This window comes from Polyodon spathula, chromosome 4 (assembly GCF_017654505.1).
Source record: "Polyodon spathula isolate WHYD16114869_AA chromosome 4, ASM1765450v1, whole genome shotgun sequence".
Lineage (NCBI taxonomy): Eukaryota > Metazoa > Chordata > Actinopteri > Acipenseriformes > Polyodontidae > Polyodon > Polyodon spathula.
The window spans coordinates 70,935,713-70,954,167 of record NC_054537.1 but is presented as its reverse complement, the minus strand read 5'-3'; the positions used below and the strand labels follow the sequence as shown (position 1 = coordinate 70,954,167).

The window sequence follows — 18,455 nt, the reverse complement described above, 5'->3', positions numbered from 1 at the left end:
TCCTGTTTAACGGTACTATTATATAAGAAAATACATGCTTTTTAAACTGTTCTTATTTTCAAAATGAACATGACCTCAATAATAGTGAAGCAGTCAAACACAGTTACAATGCCCTTCATTGAATATTGTTATGGTGTGACAGCCATCTCTTGCCCTCTTGGTTTCCTGACCTGTGTGTCCAAAACAGGTGGAAACATCTGATGAAACAACTGCTCAAGAGTGATGACTATAAAGCGCCTTAGATGAAGTCTTACTCACCCACAAAGTAAATGTGGTTCCCTGCTGGATCCTGAAGGCTTTCATCTTTTACTGTGACTGGATGATTCTTCAGCCCCTTACTGTCTTTAAACTCAAAGAAACTGCCCTGAGCCGATATGTATGTTACTGATCTAAGCATCCAGTTTCTGAATAGGTTCCATTGATGTAGAGCAGGATCTTCTGTGATAGTCTTGGTAATGATATGGGATCAGCCTTCATTGGGTTGAAGACAATAGGTGATGTTCCTAACCACCATATGTTAAACGTTTCTACTTATTCTTGGTTGTATTCAATAAGCACACAGACCTTACACTGCTTCATATTAACAGTCATTAACCACAATGTAAGATTTTAGATAGCAGATATGTACATTTACAGTATCTGTCATCTAAGACTCCGGAGTATTAAATTATTCTAAAATTGAAAGGCTGTGACCCAGCTCGACCTGAAACACTTAAGGAAGGAAAACTATGGGTAAATGTAACTTCAGGTGTTTTATGCAATTGGCCATAGAACTTATATTTAATGACATCCATACAATCAAAAACCAACAGTCTACACCTTTTTTTTTTGAAGATGATACAATAGTTTAAGCTCACAATAGTTTAACTATTTTTGTTGTTTTAAATAAACTCAATCTTTTGATTTAATCTAGCATGATGGGAAATTAACTTTCCCTGCTTTTACTAGGCCATAGATTTGCAAGACTTTGATCTACTCAGACCCTTAACTATTAAATTGACCAGGTTTGCAAAGGAATTAACTTGAAGATCCAATGTTGCCTACCTCTGCTCTAGAACACATGGAAGAGTATCGGGGTCTGTGGATAGACATAGATTTGACCACTGTCATTAGGGTAGACAACAGTAATTCCTTTATTTGACTATGCAGATGCAATCTACACTGAACAAAAATATAAATAAAACATTCAACAATTTCAAAGATTTTACTGAGTTACAGTTCATATAAGGAAATCAGTCAATTGAAATAAATTCATTAGGCTCTAATCTATAGATTTCACATAACTGGGAATACAGATATGCATCTGTTGGTCACAAATACCTTAAAAAAAAAAAAAAAAAAAAAAAGGTAGAGGCATGGATCAGAAAACCAGTCAGTATCTGGTGTGACCACCATTTGCCTCATGCAGCGCAACACATCTCCTTCGCATAGAGTTGATCAGGCTGTTGATTGTGGCCTGTGGATTGTTGTCCCACTCCTCTTCAATGGCTGTGCGAAGTTGCTGTATATTGGCAGGAACTGGAACACACTGTCATACACATCGATCCAGAGCATCCCAAACATGCTCAACGGGTGACATATCTGGTGAGTATGCAGGCCATGGAAGAACTGGGACATTTTCAGCTTCCAGGAATTGTGTACAGATACTTGCGGCCGTGCATTATCATGCTGAAACACGAGGTGATGGCAGCAGATGAATGGCACGACAATGGGCCTCATGATCTAGTCACAGTATCTCTGTGCATTCAAATTGACATTGATAAAAAGCAATTGGGTTAGTTGTCTGTAGCTTATGCCTGCCCATACCATAACCCCACCTCCACCATGGGGTACTCTGTTCACAACACTGACATCAGCAAACTGCTCGCCCACACATTGCCATACATACTGTCTGCCATCTGCCCCATACAGTTGAAACAGGGATTCATCCGTGAAGAGCACACTTCTCCAGCGTGCCAGTGGCCATCGAAGGTGAGCATTTGCCCACTGAAGTCGGTTATGACGCTGAACTGCAGTCAGGTCAAGACCCTGGTGAGGGCAACGAGCACGCAGATGAGCTTCCCTGAGACGGCTTTTGACAGTTTGTGCAGAAATTCTTCGGTTGCGCAAACCCACAGTTTCATCAGCTGTCTGAGTGGCCGGTCTCAGACGATCCCACAGGTGAAGAAGCCGGATGTGGAGTTCCTGGGCTGACGTGGTGACACGTGGTCTGTGGTTGTGAGGCCGGTTGGACGTATTGTCAAATTCTCTAAAACGACGTTGGAGGCAGCTTATGGCAGAGAATTGAACACTCAATTTTCTGGCAACAGCTCTGGTGGACATTCCTGCAGTCAGCATGCCAAGTGCACGCACCCTCAAAACTGAGACATCTGAGGCATTGTTTTGTGTGACAAAACTGCACATTTGTCGAGTGGCCTTTTATTGTCCCCAGCACAAGGTGCACCTGTGTAATGATCATGCTGTTTAATCATAAAATGAACATTTTTGTTTTATTCTATAAACTACTGACAACATTTCTCCCAAATTCCAAATAAAATTATTGTCATTTAGAGCATTTATTTGCAGAAAATGACAACTGCTCAAAATAACAAAAAAGATGCACTGTTGTCAGACCTCGAATAATGCAAAGAAAATAAGTTCAGATTCATTTTTAAACAACACAATACTCATGTTTTAACTTAGGAAGAGTTCAGAAATCAATATTTGTGAAATAACTCTGATTTTCAAGCACAGCTTTCATGCGTGTTTCACATTGATGTTGGGTGACTTTATGCCACTCCTGGCGCAAAAATTCAAGCAGCTCGGCTTTGTTTGATGGCTTGTGACCATCCATCTTCCTCTTGATCACATTCCAGAGGTTTTCAAAGGGGTTTAGGTCTGAAGATTGGGCTGGCCATGACAGGGTCTTGATCTGGAGGTCCTCCATCCACATCTTGATTGACCTGGCTATGTGGCATGGAGCATTGTCCTACTGGAAAAACCAATCCTCAGAGTTGGGAAACATTGTCAGAGCAGAAGGAAGCAAGTTTTCTTCCAGGACAACCTTGCCCCAATGGTTTCTTGAAACTTGGCTTGTGTTTTTGATTCATGGGTGGTAGGAAGACAAATAGGAAAGAAAGAGCCAACAAATTTAATGGCTTATCTCACTGCCTGCACTTTTGGTCTCCATTTTGTCATGTATGTCATTTTAAACTAGTATTTTTAAAGGCATTGGGGTTTTAGAGGAGTGCTGGAGATGGGGTACCTTGCGTTTTTTTACTATATATATATATAGACTCTATATATATAGATATAATATAGATCTATATTTATATATTATATATATATATATATAAATATTTGGGAGGCGAGTCTCCGTGCAGGTGTTGAGCCGCACTGCCCTTTAGTTTTAAATTGTAATTCTGTGTTTATTGTTTTAATTAACGGGCAATGCAAACCACTTGCCGTCACTGTGTATTCTAGATCTACCCTGTTTAAGTATAGTTTACCACCTGTATTTAATGAAACAAAATAATAGTGTGGTCTAGTTTATATTTTCCTTCTGGTATTCAAGCCGTTATTGTGCTACAGAGCCTCATAATAGTGTGGTCTAGTTTATATTTTCCTTCTGGTATTCTACCAAGCTGATCCTACCCCGATCAGAAAGAATGAGTGCCCCTCCCAGGTGCTACATATATTCAACTGCAATCTGCCACATAAATGAAAGTGAAATTTTTAAAAAATATAATTCATTCAGCATAATGCAATTGACATATCCAAACTTGATCATGATTTAATATTATTTCATCAACAGTATACCACAAATACTGAAACTGTCATCAATATATATGGTATGCATGTTAAAGTCATGTGTGCAAAAGTATGTATGTTCAATGAAAGTGTCATTCATATCAGTTATCATTTTCCAATAAAAAGTGTGTTTGTTACACTAATAAAATACATTGATTTTTTTTTTTTTTTTTTTTAAAGTTTGCAATATAAACCCTGTGTGGGAATCGAACCCAAGACATGCTTCTAATGAAGGTTGCAGTGCAGGCGCTGTAGCGTTCACACCAGCAAGTAGTATAGCAGTAACGTTACAGTTTTTATAACAAGTAACATGATTGTGTAAATAATGACTATCATAATAAGCTTGATCTGTTCATTATTATATTGTAACGTGTTCATGTTTAGGAAGTAGTACTTAGGGAAGGGTTGCCACCTTTCCCACAGACCAAACCCTGACATATTTCTCAGTCAGCCTTGGTCTATCAAAACTGCAGTGTACTGTAATACAGTTTAACACAAGTAAGCAGGTTGGTGATTGCCAGTCCTTACATAAAATATGCCTTTACCGTGCATTTTGCCACATTTGTTATTTTACTTAACTAATATTAAATCACTGAAACATCATTATTTATAACATATTGAAAAGCACAATAACTGCAAAAAGCATCCATCTGTCTGTACTTTTAGGCAACTTGAAAACTGAACAAGTTTTCAAGAACATAGAAATACTGTATATGTATAATAGCACTCTGCCCTTAATGCACTTTAACTTGCACTTTTCTGCTCCCTGTTTTACTCTATTTAATCCTGCACTTAATCCAATCTGTAGTATTTTGTATTTCACTTGAACTCCTATCTAACCCTGATGTAACTAGCAACACTGTTATCAGCTCTTGAACTGCCCCTATATCAAATTGTACTGTTTTGTATTTGCTCTTATTAGGACTTAAGTTATTGTATTTTATATATTGCTCTTAATTGTACTGTAATTCTTGATATGTATTTTAACTGTCAGTTGCCCTGGGCAGCTGCTAAGAAATGTATTATTATTATTATTATTTATTATTATCTTTTGTAACAAACTATTGAAAATGTATTTTTATTAATAACACGTACCAGTAAGTACGTTTTCTTAAAAGGAAAAAAGAATCTTGGTCAAATCACATCAGTGTGCTCGCACCCCGGTGGTGCATAGTAGGGGTCACAAATTCCAATTATCTGGCACATAATGATATCTTTCTAATTCCTGTGACAAAGTATAAGTATGCTCTGTGACAGTTTGTAGCCTGCTGGGGTCACGTGATTGCAACCTCTCACTTGGATTGTTTGCATCACATAGATGTTCTTAGTCTTCAGCATTATTATTCAAATGCTGGAGACAAAGTAGAATGTACAGATCAGTACTAAACAGTACATTTTTTCATAGTGGAAATCGTTTAAGTAACAAACATATGTCAAAGAAAACATTACAGGAAGGGTGGTGTTTCTTATGCATTTCACATTTATTTGTTGATGTGATTTTGCACATTAACAAACTTCGATACTTCTTAAATGGTAATAATATCCATGTGAACATTTTCATTTTGCACTGAAAAATAGGAGTGTGTCAATAATTTTGTATTACTTATTTATATATGGCTGATAATAGATCATTGTTACTGAATAATTTGAAATTTGGGCAGTAAAATTCAACAAAGGGAATTACTCTATTCTTGATCCAGTAAACTTGTTGAAAGTTTTACATACAAAATCAAGGGAAGCTTCACTCTAAATGAATTAAGCAGCATGTCCACAACTTGACTGCAGGTGACCCTGATACTTCTTTCTTCATTTAGAACGCCAGCACTATCCCAAGAGCACCATCATAATACACTTCACATAAGTAATAAATTGAGTATTCCTCCTATTTCTGTTAACAATCCCCCCTTGGCAATGTTTACAGAGATCAAACATATATTTCTGCTAAAACATGATTGATATTTATTTATAAACAGGCATCAAACTGCCAATCAGACCCCCTTTTCTCTGCTGCAGATGATATACAATCCCTAAGCCTGTCAGTCAGTGTTTTTCTAACAAAATGTGTAGGCCTGGAAGACCTCAATTTAATTCCCAGGGCTGTCGACAAATAAAAGAAAATGTAGCCCGCATTAGCTGGCACGCTCTTGGATTGTACTGTGCTTACAGCTACATATATCAAAGACAAGAAGACTTCATTCCTGAGGAAAAAAAAGGACTGCTTCTGATATTTTATGTTGTCTTTAAAAATTACCCTGAGATGGAAGAAAAAAAAAAGAAAACTTTAAGACTGTGCACATTACCTTATCTCTATTATTGTACCTGCTTATTTTGAAACTGGCCTGTAGTGAGGGTAAATATTTCTGTTAATAACCATAAAACAAAAATATACTTTCAGTCAGGGAGCAGATAGCACTCTAAGGCAAAGTGATATCTATTTACCATACTATATAATCTGTACATACTAGTTGTAGCACAGAAAAGTCTAGAATAGAAAAGCGACAGTCATCCTCATAAAACTGATAGTCGACTAACCAGACATCACTTAAGTCTTTACTCTATTGACCCTAAGCTATAGGTAAATATACAGGCAACCCTGCATTCACGCTTTTCTGTTTCGTGATTAATTAGATCACAGCTTTTAATGTTTAGTCAGAAGCAGTTACGAAGTAGTGTTTTGCTGTGTTTAAAGTTTATACTACTAGCAATGTCAATATTATTAGTGCAGTTATGGTTGCAATTCAATAAAATATAATATTTAAAAATGTAGAATTATGTATTTCATAAATTGTAGTTTTTAAATAGTGTGCACAAACACCTGTGTCACAAATAGTATGTTCACAAAAAGCACCACTATCAAATACATGATTTAATGATAATTATTTTTACCTTGACTATTCGACTTGCATGGAAAAAGCACTGATAAAACAAAATGACAATTCAATTTACAAACGCAGGTACAAATTTCTGTAAATTATTCATCGATGTGATTAATGCATAAAACATAGATAATCCGCAATGGACTAGGTTTTTGAGATAAGATTGGAATGTGAGTTGGAGGAATGCTTTATAAGGATCAAAGCCTCCTTGAAATTGTTTCTATTCTTTCCTCTACCCTCTTATCCCAATATGGATTTTGATCATGCATACACATGGCTTTCCAATGTGAAAAACAGTGTCAGAAGAAAGCAAACAGAAACAACAGCTGTCATTTTTCTGGTATCCATTTTTTCCAGTTTCTCTTCCTTATTTGAATGAGTGTTGTTACACCCCTGTAACTCACTTACTGATTAGGATGACTGCAGGTCAAAAGACAATCCATTTCCTGCTGTCTATCTAATCCAGGGATGCCCAAACTTTAATCCCCGGTGGGCCACTTACCAGTCTACACTGAAGCCGGAGGGCCAAACACTTCACCAACTTACTCATACCAATTTCAATGAACTAGATTTAAAATTGAATTACTACTACTGTCATTTACAGGTGAAACATTATACATTGACTCTATTAAGCTTTTGCTTCAGTATAAATTCTGCAAGATAAATAAATAATAAAGATAACAATTTAAGGCACCTTACAATTTCTTATGATGTTTTTATTTTACCATGTAAACTACAGTATAATAGTTTTAGAATAGATTTTAGACAGAGAAGGATAAGTTATACCTTTTATTGGACTAAATAATTAATATATAATAATATAATGTATATAATATTTTAAAAAACACTGACGCAAAAACAATTTATCAGCATTGTAAGTAATCTTTTCATTTGAATTGTGATAGATACTTGTCAGTGAGATGTATTAAACTCTTCCTTAGATCTCCTGATTTTCTCCACATCTGGACGCAGCTGGCTAACTGACAATGACGTGGGTATTACTAACAATTCCTCTGAGTCGGGACTTGTTGAGGTACATCAAGCTAAAAGTTTATTCACAGAAACAGTATATGCACTTCCAAAAGGAGAGAGCATCCTCTGAGCGTGCTTTCATATTCCCCACACATGTATAGAACTCTTTGAGAGGAAGAGGGCTGTATTTTTCCCTTGAAACCGAGTCACACTGAAATTCAATTAGCTGCATTTGCAGTTCTTCTGGCGCATAGTCCATTTTGCTAGAAAATGGGTGTGAAAATAATGAAACAATTTTCACTGGGATGCAAATCTGAAAAACGATGTTGGTACTCCTGCAACAGGTCTCTGATGAATGCAGCAAACTCACTTGCAGCGCTGCCTGTACTAGCGTTAACTTCTTTCAGGTAAAGTGCACGAGATTAGCAGCTTAGTTGGCGTTCAAAAGCCTCAACGCTGTCGTACAGCTGATAATCAAGATGCCTCTTCCCTTAAGGAGATTTGTGATGTCAAACCAAGAATCCAAGATCCAAAAGCCATGTTTCATCGAAAAATAGATGTATATCTACCCCTTTCTCTATGAGGAACTCTTATTTCTAGTCGGAGGTCAAAATATCTCTTCAGGACTTTCCCTCAACTTAACCACTGAATTTCCTGGTGATAAAGCACATCTCCATATTCTTCATCCACCTCCTCCAACATTGATTTGAACTGCCGGTGAATCAGTGCTTTTGATCTGATAAAATTCAAAAGACTATTTTAATCACTGCTCGCATCACTCCATTTAGCCCAATGGATTTTGCACATAGCTGCTCCTGGTGCAAAATGCACAGGTATTTCAGAACCTTCCCTCCACTTTCTTCCTCATTTTGGCTAATTAAAGTAGTAAGTCCAATCCTGCAGCCAACCATTGCCGGTGCCCTGTCAGTTGTAATCCCAGACTTCTTTTCCCATGCTAGTCCATATTCGTCCATTACCCCTGCAACAAATTCAAACAAATCAGCGCCATTTGTATGACCAGAAGGCTCTGCATGCTAGCCAAGTCTTGTATCACTTCAAAATTTTCATTAATGCTCCTTAAGAAATCTGATACTGCGTGGTTTTTTGTTATGTCAGTGCTCAAGTCAAGAGTCAGAGAAAACGCAGAAAAATCATTAGCTTTTTTACAGACCTGTTGAGATATGTTCCAGGACAGGTCTTCAACACAACAAGTTATTGTGTTTCTTGAAAGGCTGATGTTAGAGAACAGATATTTCTTTGCTGGGTATACATTTTCAGCAGTCAATGTTAGGCATTGTTTTACAAATTCACCCGTGGTGAACTGTTTACCGTTCTTGCAAATTAACTCTGCAATGCCGTAGCTCACACATGGGTGACATTTTCCTGTATTTGAGAACTTCTTGTAACCACATCTTGTTGGGCACATAACTACTTCTTTAGTTCACTGGCTTTCTCTTTTCGTGCGATGCCTGTATATTTGGAGTATAACGATGCATGTTTCGTTTCATGTCGTCTCACCTTATATTCCATTACTTCTTGGCATATTAGACAAACAGCTCTTTCTTTAACTTCTGTGAAAAAATAACTCAATCCATTTGTCTTGAAATGGCCTCTTCTGTAGTCCATTTTTTTTTACCCACAATACACTTTGAAACTACTGTATAGCTCTCTAACAACAATGCACACATGCACGACCTTCCTCACACTCTAAGAACACGTGACCATAGCTTCCAGGACGAGTGTATTAGCAGTAGATGCCAGAGGTGTGGGGTGGGGTAGGGTGGGAACAGGGGGTTGACATAATTTAAATAACTCAAAACAATGTTTCACTTTTTAAAAATATAAAATAATAAAATAAAAAAAAACTTCTAAAACACTTTGTCATACATTTTCAAAGCGGAAACTAAACAAATTGTATTTTTGAACATGATTTATTTATAATGAATTCTACACTACCCTTCTGCGGGCCAAACCAAGTATGGCTGCGGGCCACAGTTTGGGTGTCCCTGATCTAGTCTATGTCTGGAATTGTCAATTGCTTAACCAAAAGGGTATGTTAATGGCGTTGAAACCTCCCTAACCCACATACAGTGCAAAGGCCAACTGAAACAATCAACTGTAAAACTTTTTACATGAAAACCTTACCATAAGCATTTATGCGAGATAATGGGTGTGAGATAAGGGTTTAGCTACTGTTGGTTTGAAAATAAAGTATTTTATGATTATGTTGTTACAAACTTAAATATAACAAACACCCCTGTTTAATTGCATTATTCAAATTACCAATAAAATAGAAACACCTGTGTAGTATGCCTTTAACTAAAAATAATTGAAACGTATAAACAGACACATAGAAGAACACCTACCTCACAGACACAAAGGGACATATTCAAATACAAATATGCAGTAAATATATACTTGTGCAGACAAAACCACCATCATGGACAATATAATAAATGCCATTTCCACAAAAGAAATGTGCATATTGTAAGCATTAGTCTTAAATTATTACAAGTGGGTCCATAAAGATTTGTATGGGTTTATTAAGACTTCTAATGATAAAAGCTGGAAAAAGCAATTCAAACAATATATACTTGCACAAAGTTGTACCTGTATAGTATATTAAGTACAGCAAATAACTTAAATCTGCCATTTAAAAGTGTATTAACAGTGATAAAAGTAAATACAGTTCAATGGAATCTTTACAGTCAATTTGAAGGGTAATAACTATGACAAAAAACAAAACATACTAAACAAGGTTGAACTGGGCTATGGCATACACTTTCCATAAATAAAACCCCAAAAACAAATAAAACCCCACATTTAACTTCAAAATAGAGTTGTTGAAATTTGAATAGCAATAATATTCACTCACTAGGTGCTCTGATCTTTAAATCCCATCAATGAGTAGCATACTAACCACCTCCCCCTCTCATTTTTATTTAAAAAGAAAAAAGCCATACATATTTATGAGCCTTTTATTATGGGTTTTTTGCATGAAAAAAATGCAAACATTTTTGGCACAAATCTCAAATTCCACTAGCAATACATACTTTGTATACTGCAACAGGTTGCCAACATTTCTGTAGCAAAATAGGTTTTATTGGTGTGATTCGGCAAATATTATGGGTCACAAATATTTATGACTTTACAGTATTTCAAGGCCAGAACTGCAATTTCCTATCTACCATTTCTAGACATGTATCAGTCTCAATTCACACTGTGCCCAAAGGGTATTATATATTGCGAAATTAAACCTAATTGTACAAATCTGAACTATTTGAAAGTAGCCATTCACTCAGTTGTTGAAAAGCTGATGCAGTGTGTGTTACCACCCTGCTTCATGCCCAAGAGGCACTGTAAACAGCTAAATCCTGTCAGGAGCCGTGTCTAGCGATGGTAGGGTTTCATCCGAGCTTCTCCATGGCATAGGCAGCAATAACAGCTAGTACAGCCAGACTCGCAGAGACCACCTTCAGAGTCATGCCATCAAGTCTCCATGACTGCTGCAGAAACACAGCAGAACTTGAGGCTGCATTTCCATTTAGGCCATTCTGATGTACTGCTGAAAATTCCTGTTGAGACAAAAATCAATAAAAAGGATAAATTGCATTATGAGTCACTGTGAACATCAACTTGAATGGAGAATTTAATATGGATTTAAGTAGTTGTGTGTGCCTGTGTGGGTGACAGCCATGTGAGCGGAACTTAAGACAACCGGGGGGGGTGGGGGGCGGTGATGTTCTTCACAACCATGGATGCAACCATCATTAAAATAACATAGAAATGGAAATAATTAGTTTTTAGTGCTGTGTGTACTTTATTATTTCCAAAAGAAATACAAAAAAACAATTTCCCTTTGTACTGCTTTGAGATCTTATCATACAATTAGAAAGAAACAGTTTAAAAAAACCTGATTAGACCTTTAAAGACAGTAATGCAGACATTTCCATTTAAAATTCAGAACAAAAACAAAATGAATATATACAGTATGTGTAACAAAAAGGCCTGTCTCTTATAATGACCTTTCATTTAAGACAGTTTTTCAAGACTTTATGGCTTCCCCTTTACATGCCTCACTCATCTTTCTCCCAGTCTCTCTCTCTCTCTCTGTTTTCTTCCATAGCCATCCCTCAGTTCTTGTATGACTTTTATGTCACTTCCTTGAAATTCATTAGTCTGTTTCTAGTGTAATTGATATTGCTCAGATAGCTCTGTTAGTACTGGGTTCTTCCCATTCTTTTTTGTATATGTTAAGAAGTCTGTTGCTATCACAACACTTGTCTTGCTCAATCTTATCAAAGATCTTTCTACAGAACCTGTTTTAATGCACTTGGAATGTGAAATGACCCGGGGTCTGCCTTCTGATCGTTTAAGTCACTAAAGTGAGATGGAAAGGAGTGTGTGTGGGGCAGTGATGCGCTGTGTATTATAGACCTGCTAGTAATTCACCTTTGAAGCAGTCCTGGGGTCGTACTACAGAACAATTTCCTAACTTGCTTTCCTATCTTATCTTTCACGGTTAAGATAGGATTTTCCTTAACTTGGTATTACAAAAGCATTTCCTAAGTCAGCAGTGTCTACAATGTCTAACATTAGTTAGTAAATGCTATCTAACACCAACCTTATCCGTAAAAGACTGCTCGAGTCTGAAAAGAGCAGGTTACATCTCGAGCTTTAAGTATCTCCAGAATATACATGTTTTTAAGATATGTTGTCTAAATTTGATTCAGTTGTGGCAAAGAAATGCAGGGCTCTACTCTACAAGTAAGCAAGTAGGTAAGTAGGTAGGTAGGTAGCAATTGTCTTCATCAGTCTTTCTGTCTCCCTAACTCCTCTCTCCCCTCTGTGAGCAGCTAATGTCCCCTTTATATATGTGACCATCTTCAAATTAACAAATCATTCAATTAATCTGGAGCTGGCCACATATGCAAGGGTTTAATAATCTACATGGCTGACAGCCAATTCAATATTCATTAGCTGACGGCCATGCATTTTCACAAGCGTACTTAAACCAATCAAAATATAATAGATGGGCTTGTCACTCGTCACACCTTTACAAAAGAACAACACAAATACACTCTCTCTCTCTCTCTCTCTCTCTATATATATATATATATATATATACACACACACACACACATATACAGGGTGTACCCCGTCAACATTATTTTCTCTTTTTTAGTTTTTTGCATGGTTTATTCATATCTTGCAAACTAACATTTTCTTCTTCTAACCAACAGATAGGAAAGGTTCCACCAGTCCTAAATGTTAGGAAAGAAACGTATGAAATGAACATGACAGGAATGTTCTATAATATACTATTTCCTATCTTAAATTAAGATTAGGGGAGCATTTTCTGTAATATCAACTCTACTAAACTTCAGGTTAGGACATTCCATCTCTGAAGATGAGATAAGGATGTCACTTAGAATGCTTTTGTAATATGGCCCATGGTTTACAGTCTATCTTAGATTACTAGTGAAATGAATCTAGCATTCTCAGCTCAGCTCTCAATGGAATGCTGAAGATCAAGAACAAATACCCTGGATAAAGCAAGCATGAGGCAGAATGACTTATCCCTGAGAGACTGGGGTCCCTGTCAGAGTCTGGGTTGAGTGAGAGGCAGCTCATTACTGAAATTTGCAGATGGGGAGAAATAGGTGAAAATTCTATAGTATAACATGACAAGAGTGTTCTGCCACAGTGAATAATTTCTAAGAGGGTAAGGTATGTAGTAAACATCAGAAAATATCCAATCTAACGTTCTGCAGCCCCAATATCCACATTGAGTAGATTTATTTGACAACAAGGCAGTCAAAAAAAAGTTTAACAAGCTAACTCCCTGCCAGTTTTTAAGGTGAATCTGGTTACATGTCACCACACGTTTGGCATATTCATTAAGATGGAGCATTTCAAGTGCTAGCTATTGCATTAACAGGACTCTCATAACAATGACTTGCTTCTGAAAACCACACTGGAAAAAAAAACAACAAGCACCTGTCCCCTCTGGGTGCTCTACATATAATTTCTTACACAGGTGTAGAACATCTAGTGTGGCACAGAAGCCTCACCAATTATATACAGGTACTGTACGACAGACCACACAGTCAAATGCTTTCCATCTATTAACCAGCATGAAGGAACTGAGGAAACTCCCTTTGGTGAAATGTGCTGACCCAGTTGTCGTCCTGTGCTCCCGCAGAGCAGCAGCGGCACTGATGAGCTTGTGTCTGGGTTGCATTCTTTTAAAAGGAGCCATCTTTTTTCATGCTCAATACCTTTGGTGGCACTGCTCCAGCAGAAGCAGACCCTGTGGTTGACTAACAAGGTGTAATCAATTATTTAAGCATCTTCCAATCAAATGGATTTTAGATCATTCTCTGAATAATCTCGCCTTGAATACTGCCTACAGTACTACATGTTGTGTGCCCCTGCACAGACGCTTCATTGATCCCCCAGGCTCTGCTCTCAGGACTACGGCTCTGTTTCACGTAAGGTACATGGAAATCAAATTTAGTCTGACCAGCAAATACTGCCTGACTGTGAAAGAGGTTAAGCTTTCAAGGACACTGGACTGATTCTTATGTGTGTATTGGTAAGGTACCTTACTGCTGGTCACTTTTCAACATAGATCATGTAACACTGAACATGGATAGGAATCTATAGCATTGGTATACATACATTTTTGGATACAGCATTAACCGTAAAAGTTTTTACATAATTAGTTACTGTATATGTGTAATGCTCTACTTTAAACTGTACGACCAATTCGATTGTCTCTCAAATCCATACAACCACAGGTGCACAATTCTGGTCCTCCGGTCTACAGCTTCCCTGTAAAGTATCTAAAATACCAGCCGTATCTAAATGGTTTACTCCGGGTGTAAACTTAATCATTCCCATGGCTTACTATTGGTACCTGAAAAGTTTTGTTGGTACACTTTTCACATTTCTGCAAACTGGTCCAGCCAAGGGACTGTATTCATAACAATACACTGAAAGGGTGGGCAGCAGCACTGACGTCAATTGACATCATAAAACAAGCATTATAAAAATGGATCAGACTGGTCAAACCAGGGCTAGTATTCTGGATCAGATCCCTAAAGATAAGGCTGTGCATGAAGTCATTAACAGCTAGCTTGTAACATTACAGCAACAAGTGAAAGCAAGAAGCCAAAAAAGGAATACTTGTGAAAAACAGTGGTTTGGATTTTGTTAATCAGTTTCTTTGGCATCACATATGTGCAAAACCCTTGAGTAAAAGCACATCTGAAAGTTGCTGATGTGGTTAACAGACTGACAGAATCGATTTTGATTGGTTGTAGCTCTTGTTGCTAACCAATGTGTTTCAGCTATGGAATAAGCAGTACAGTATCTTCCTAAAGATCTGTGTGGGTGCGCAAAAGCAGTTACTTGCAGACAAAAGAGAATACATAAACAGGCTAAACAGGGCATGAAGACTTATCTCACTATTCAAGAAAGACCACACCTTTCAGAGATGTCACAGGTTTTAAAAATGTATTTCTGACGTGATTTTCTTATAAAAACACAGTTATGTACATAATATAGTCGCTGGTCATCTGTTTTATTTAGCACTGCTGTGTGCACAAACATTAAAGTTCAACACCCAAATAGTTTGCTTCAAGAAAGAGCAAACATTTAAAAATCCTTCCACTTAAGTGTCACACCTACACCATATCTTCCATCTTTACTTGATTTTATTTTTATTATTTGGCTTCCCAGCCAAAGGCTGGGAAGCCTATTGCTATTGTTAAAGTTTTTTTTTTTTTTTTTCTTCCTAAAACTTTAAACTGATGCTGCTGTTTCGAAGCTGTGTCACTGATCAGGTTCTGACTAGGCAGGTAACAAGCTGGATACATTGCCTGTCAGACGCTAAAAAATTTTTTGCTGCTGCGTCCTTGCAATTGGCGCTGTGATGCATTTTTTGATAAAACCTTTCGAAATCTTCTTCTTGGGAACTGGTGAAGTGATTGATCTGAAACTTGGCATATATCATCAGCATCCAAACCTGCATCAAGTTTCCGAAGCAGAAGTTGCTGTGATAAATTTTTATATAAAAATGGCTGCCACAAATGTTATCGAAACACGCCCCTAACAACAAACTGCTGCTGTTTGGAAACCGTTTGTCCAACAAACTCCAAACTTGGTAGTTATCGTCCCAGTAACAATGGGATACAAATATGTGAAAATGGTGATGTTTTATAAAACAAGAAGGCCACCACTTATACGTTTACATTTGAAATTTAAACCTGCGTCAGTTGAAAAACTATTTACTTGACTAACTCCAAACTTCACAAGCATCTTCCCCGATACTGTATCAATACAACTGACTTTAAAAAAATTGTGGTGACCGGAAACGAAAATGGCCATTTGACGCTTTTTTAGAAACCTTTCGAAATCTTCTTCTTGGGAACCGGTGAAGCGAGTGATCTGACACTTGGCATATATCATCAGCATCAAAACCTGCATCAAGTTTGCGAAACAGAAGTTTCTGCAATAAATTTTAAATGTCAAAATGGCTGCCAGAAATCTTATTGAAACGCGCCCAGCAAACTGCTACTATTTGAACACCGTTTGACCAACAAACTTTCAAAATCTTCTTCTGTGAAACAGTTGAAGTTGCTGATTTTAAACTTGGCACATTGAGAACTAAACACGCTTAGATGGATACTGGCTTGGAGAAGCCGCAGAACTGCCTGGCAGTTCTAGTTATTATTATTTATTTTAATCGTTCATTTTAAATGACAATTGGAAACCAATGACTATTCTATTTCCTGGTTTACTCTGAGAGATGCCTAAAATTGGAAATCTGACCCAAAACTCATCCTATTGGTGTTGTTTTGAAAGACAGTATTTGTTTTTCTTTTAGCTTGATGCATGTCTTCCCAGCTTGTCAAGCAAAGCCATTTCTCCCTCTATCAGATACATATTCACACAGTATATGCAGCAACTCTACAACAATTGCCCAGCAGTGGAGAAAACACACACCTGCATTATTATTCTCTTTCTTCGCAAATGCAGGCACTTCTTAGCATAAATCCACTGGACTTATGTGAGATACAGGGTTTTCCATGACATTTCTGCTTGCTGCTTTCTTTCACCTGTACTCAATTAACACAGAAGGGATACGTACCTTCACTTGATCTTCAAGGCCTCCTTTCAATATGCCTGCCCTTTACTTGAGGGAATAAACAGAATGATGTGACACTATCTAACCTCTCCAAGGCATGACGAGTGAGGGAGCCACACACTGAGCAGAATCTGTCTTTAAATGAATTGAAATCAACAGCACCCTATTAATCTCTGAACTGCCATCAGGGCCAGGTAATTTACAATCAACAACCGAGAACACGCAGCTCTATTGCATTGCCAGGGATTCTTCCACAGAACAAAGCTACAAGTCATGGCAGTTCAAGTACATTATTGTTTTGTAAGACATGTAGAAAATTGCTGTACTGAGGTATGTTTAACTTGATAATTGTTGTTTATATTTGCTCTAATTGGTGATGTATTGTCTAACTATTTTTTCCCATGGTAATTAAAACATTTTATATGGCATTGTCTTCTACATTCCACACAAATCTTCTGACACAGAAATAACACTTTCCCTTCCTTAGATTCTGATTCATCATGCACCTAGTCTGTCAATTACATGACACTTTCTGCAACCAATTTCATCCAAGAGCAAAATTAATCTAGTAAAAGATTTAGAAAAACCTAAATCATGCAAAAATCAAAGTCAAATTTTGTATTGCAACATTTTAGCTAACACATAACTACTGTATTCATCAAAGTAAAAAGTACAAGGGCCTACAACATAGTAATCATGTTACAAGATATAGGCGAAAATAAAACAAATACGATGGAACTTGTTTCACCGTTAATGGATCTAACATAGCGTATATTACATTTGCAAAAAATTACTTCCATGTTTATTAATTCATATGTAGGCTCTCTTTGCTCATTTTAAGGTACTTTATCAATCTGTTATGTGATCATGTTTAAGCAATAACATATTTGAATATTTATCACATCTCATAATATTAAAAAATGCTTGTTAATATATCACGCATAAAAAAATAAAAAGGATGCAAAGGAAAATTTGCAAAAGCTTGACACTGGATACAGATGAAAAAAAATACATAACCAGACAAGTTATTTTCTGCAAATGTGGTAGTTCCATTAAAGATGAACCATGTTCCACTGTAAATATTTCATTTATTTGTCTTCAAAATTCTCAGACCTTTGTCCATTAGTCAAAGTTTGAAGTTAGCAATACAATGGTTACAAATGTGCATGTTTATATACGTACAACATAACTACCCTTACCTCTTGTTTTAATGTGTAATCGTGTAATAAAGCACCTCTCAGCAAAGATTTAAATGTTGCTTTTTAAACTAAACGTCGTCATACATCACAAGGAAGGGGTATCCCGCTACGATCTGACCCTGGCTTTTATTCAAATGCAACTTGGCAGCCAATGACTCCAACTCAGCCAAAACATACTGAGGGAAATGACAAGCCCTTGAAATGGCTGACCTTAAAAGTCTGATCAGAATGCAGTGACTATAAACTTCTCTCCCCTCACTAATTCTCTCACATGAACACGCAAACATACACTTATCAAATCCGGAATTACATATTATATGCTGAACAATTAAAGATACAAATCATTGGTCCTCTCTTGCCAAGATATCGACAGGATGCTTATTGTCTCGAAGTACTTATTGTCTTGAAGTACTGAAATAAGAATATATAATAATACTGGTAAGCCTAAGTCTAGATAACATGAAG

General features: G+C 37.0%; 1 protein-coding gene across 1 annotated transcript in view; it reads right to left on the bottom strand.

Annotated features, from left to right (window-relative positions):
- Positions 1-9,548: 9,548 nt before the first annotated feature.
- cdkal1 (CDK5 regulatory subunit associated protein 1-like 1) overlaps positions 9,549-18,455 on the bottom strand; it is a 410,621-nt gene continuing 401,714 nt past the window's right edge. Inside the window, exon 15 of the mRNA XM_041248498.1 lies at positions 9,549-11,212. Within this exon, the coding sequence (XP_041104432.1) occupies positions 11,045-11,212 (168 nt within the window). The 3' untranslated portion in view covers positions 9,549-11,044. The remainder of the gene's footprint in view (positions 11,213-18,455) is intronic.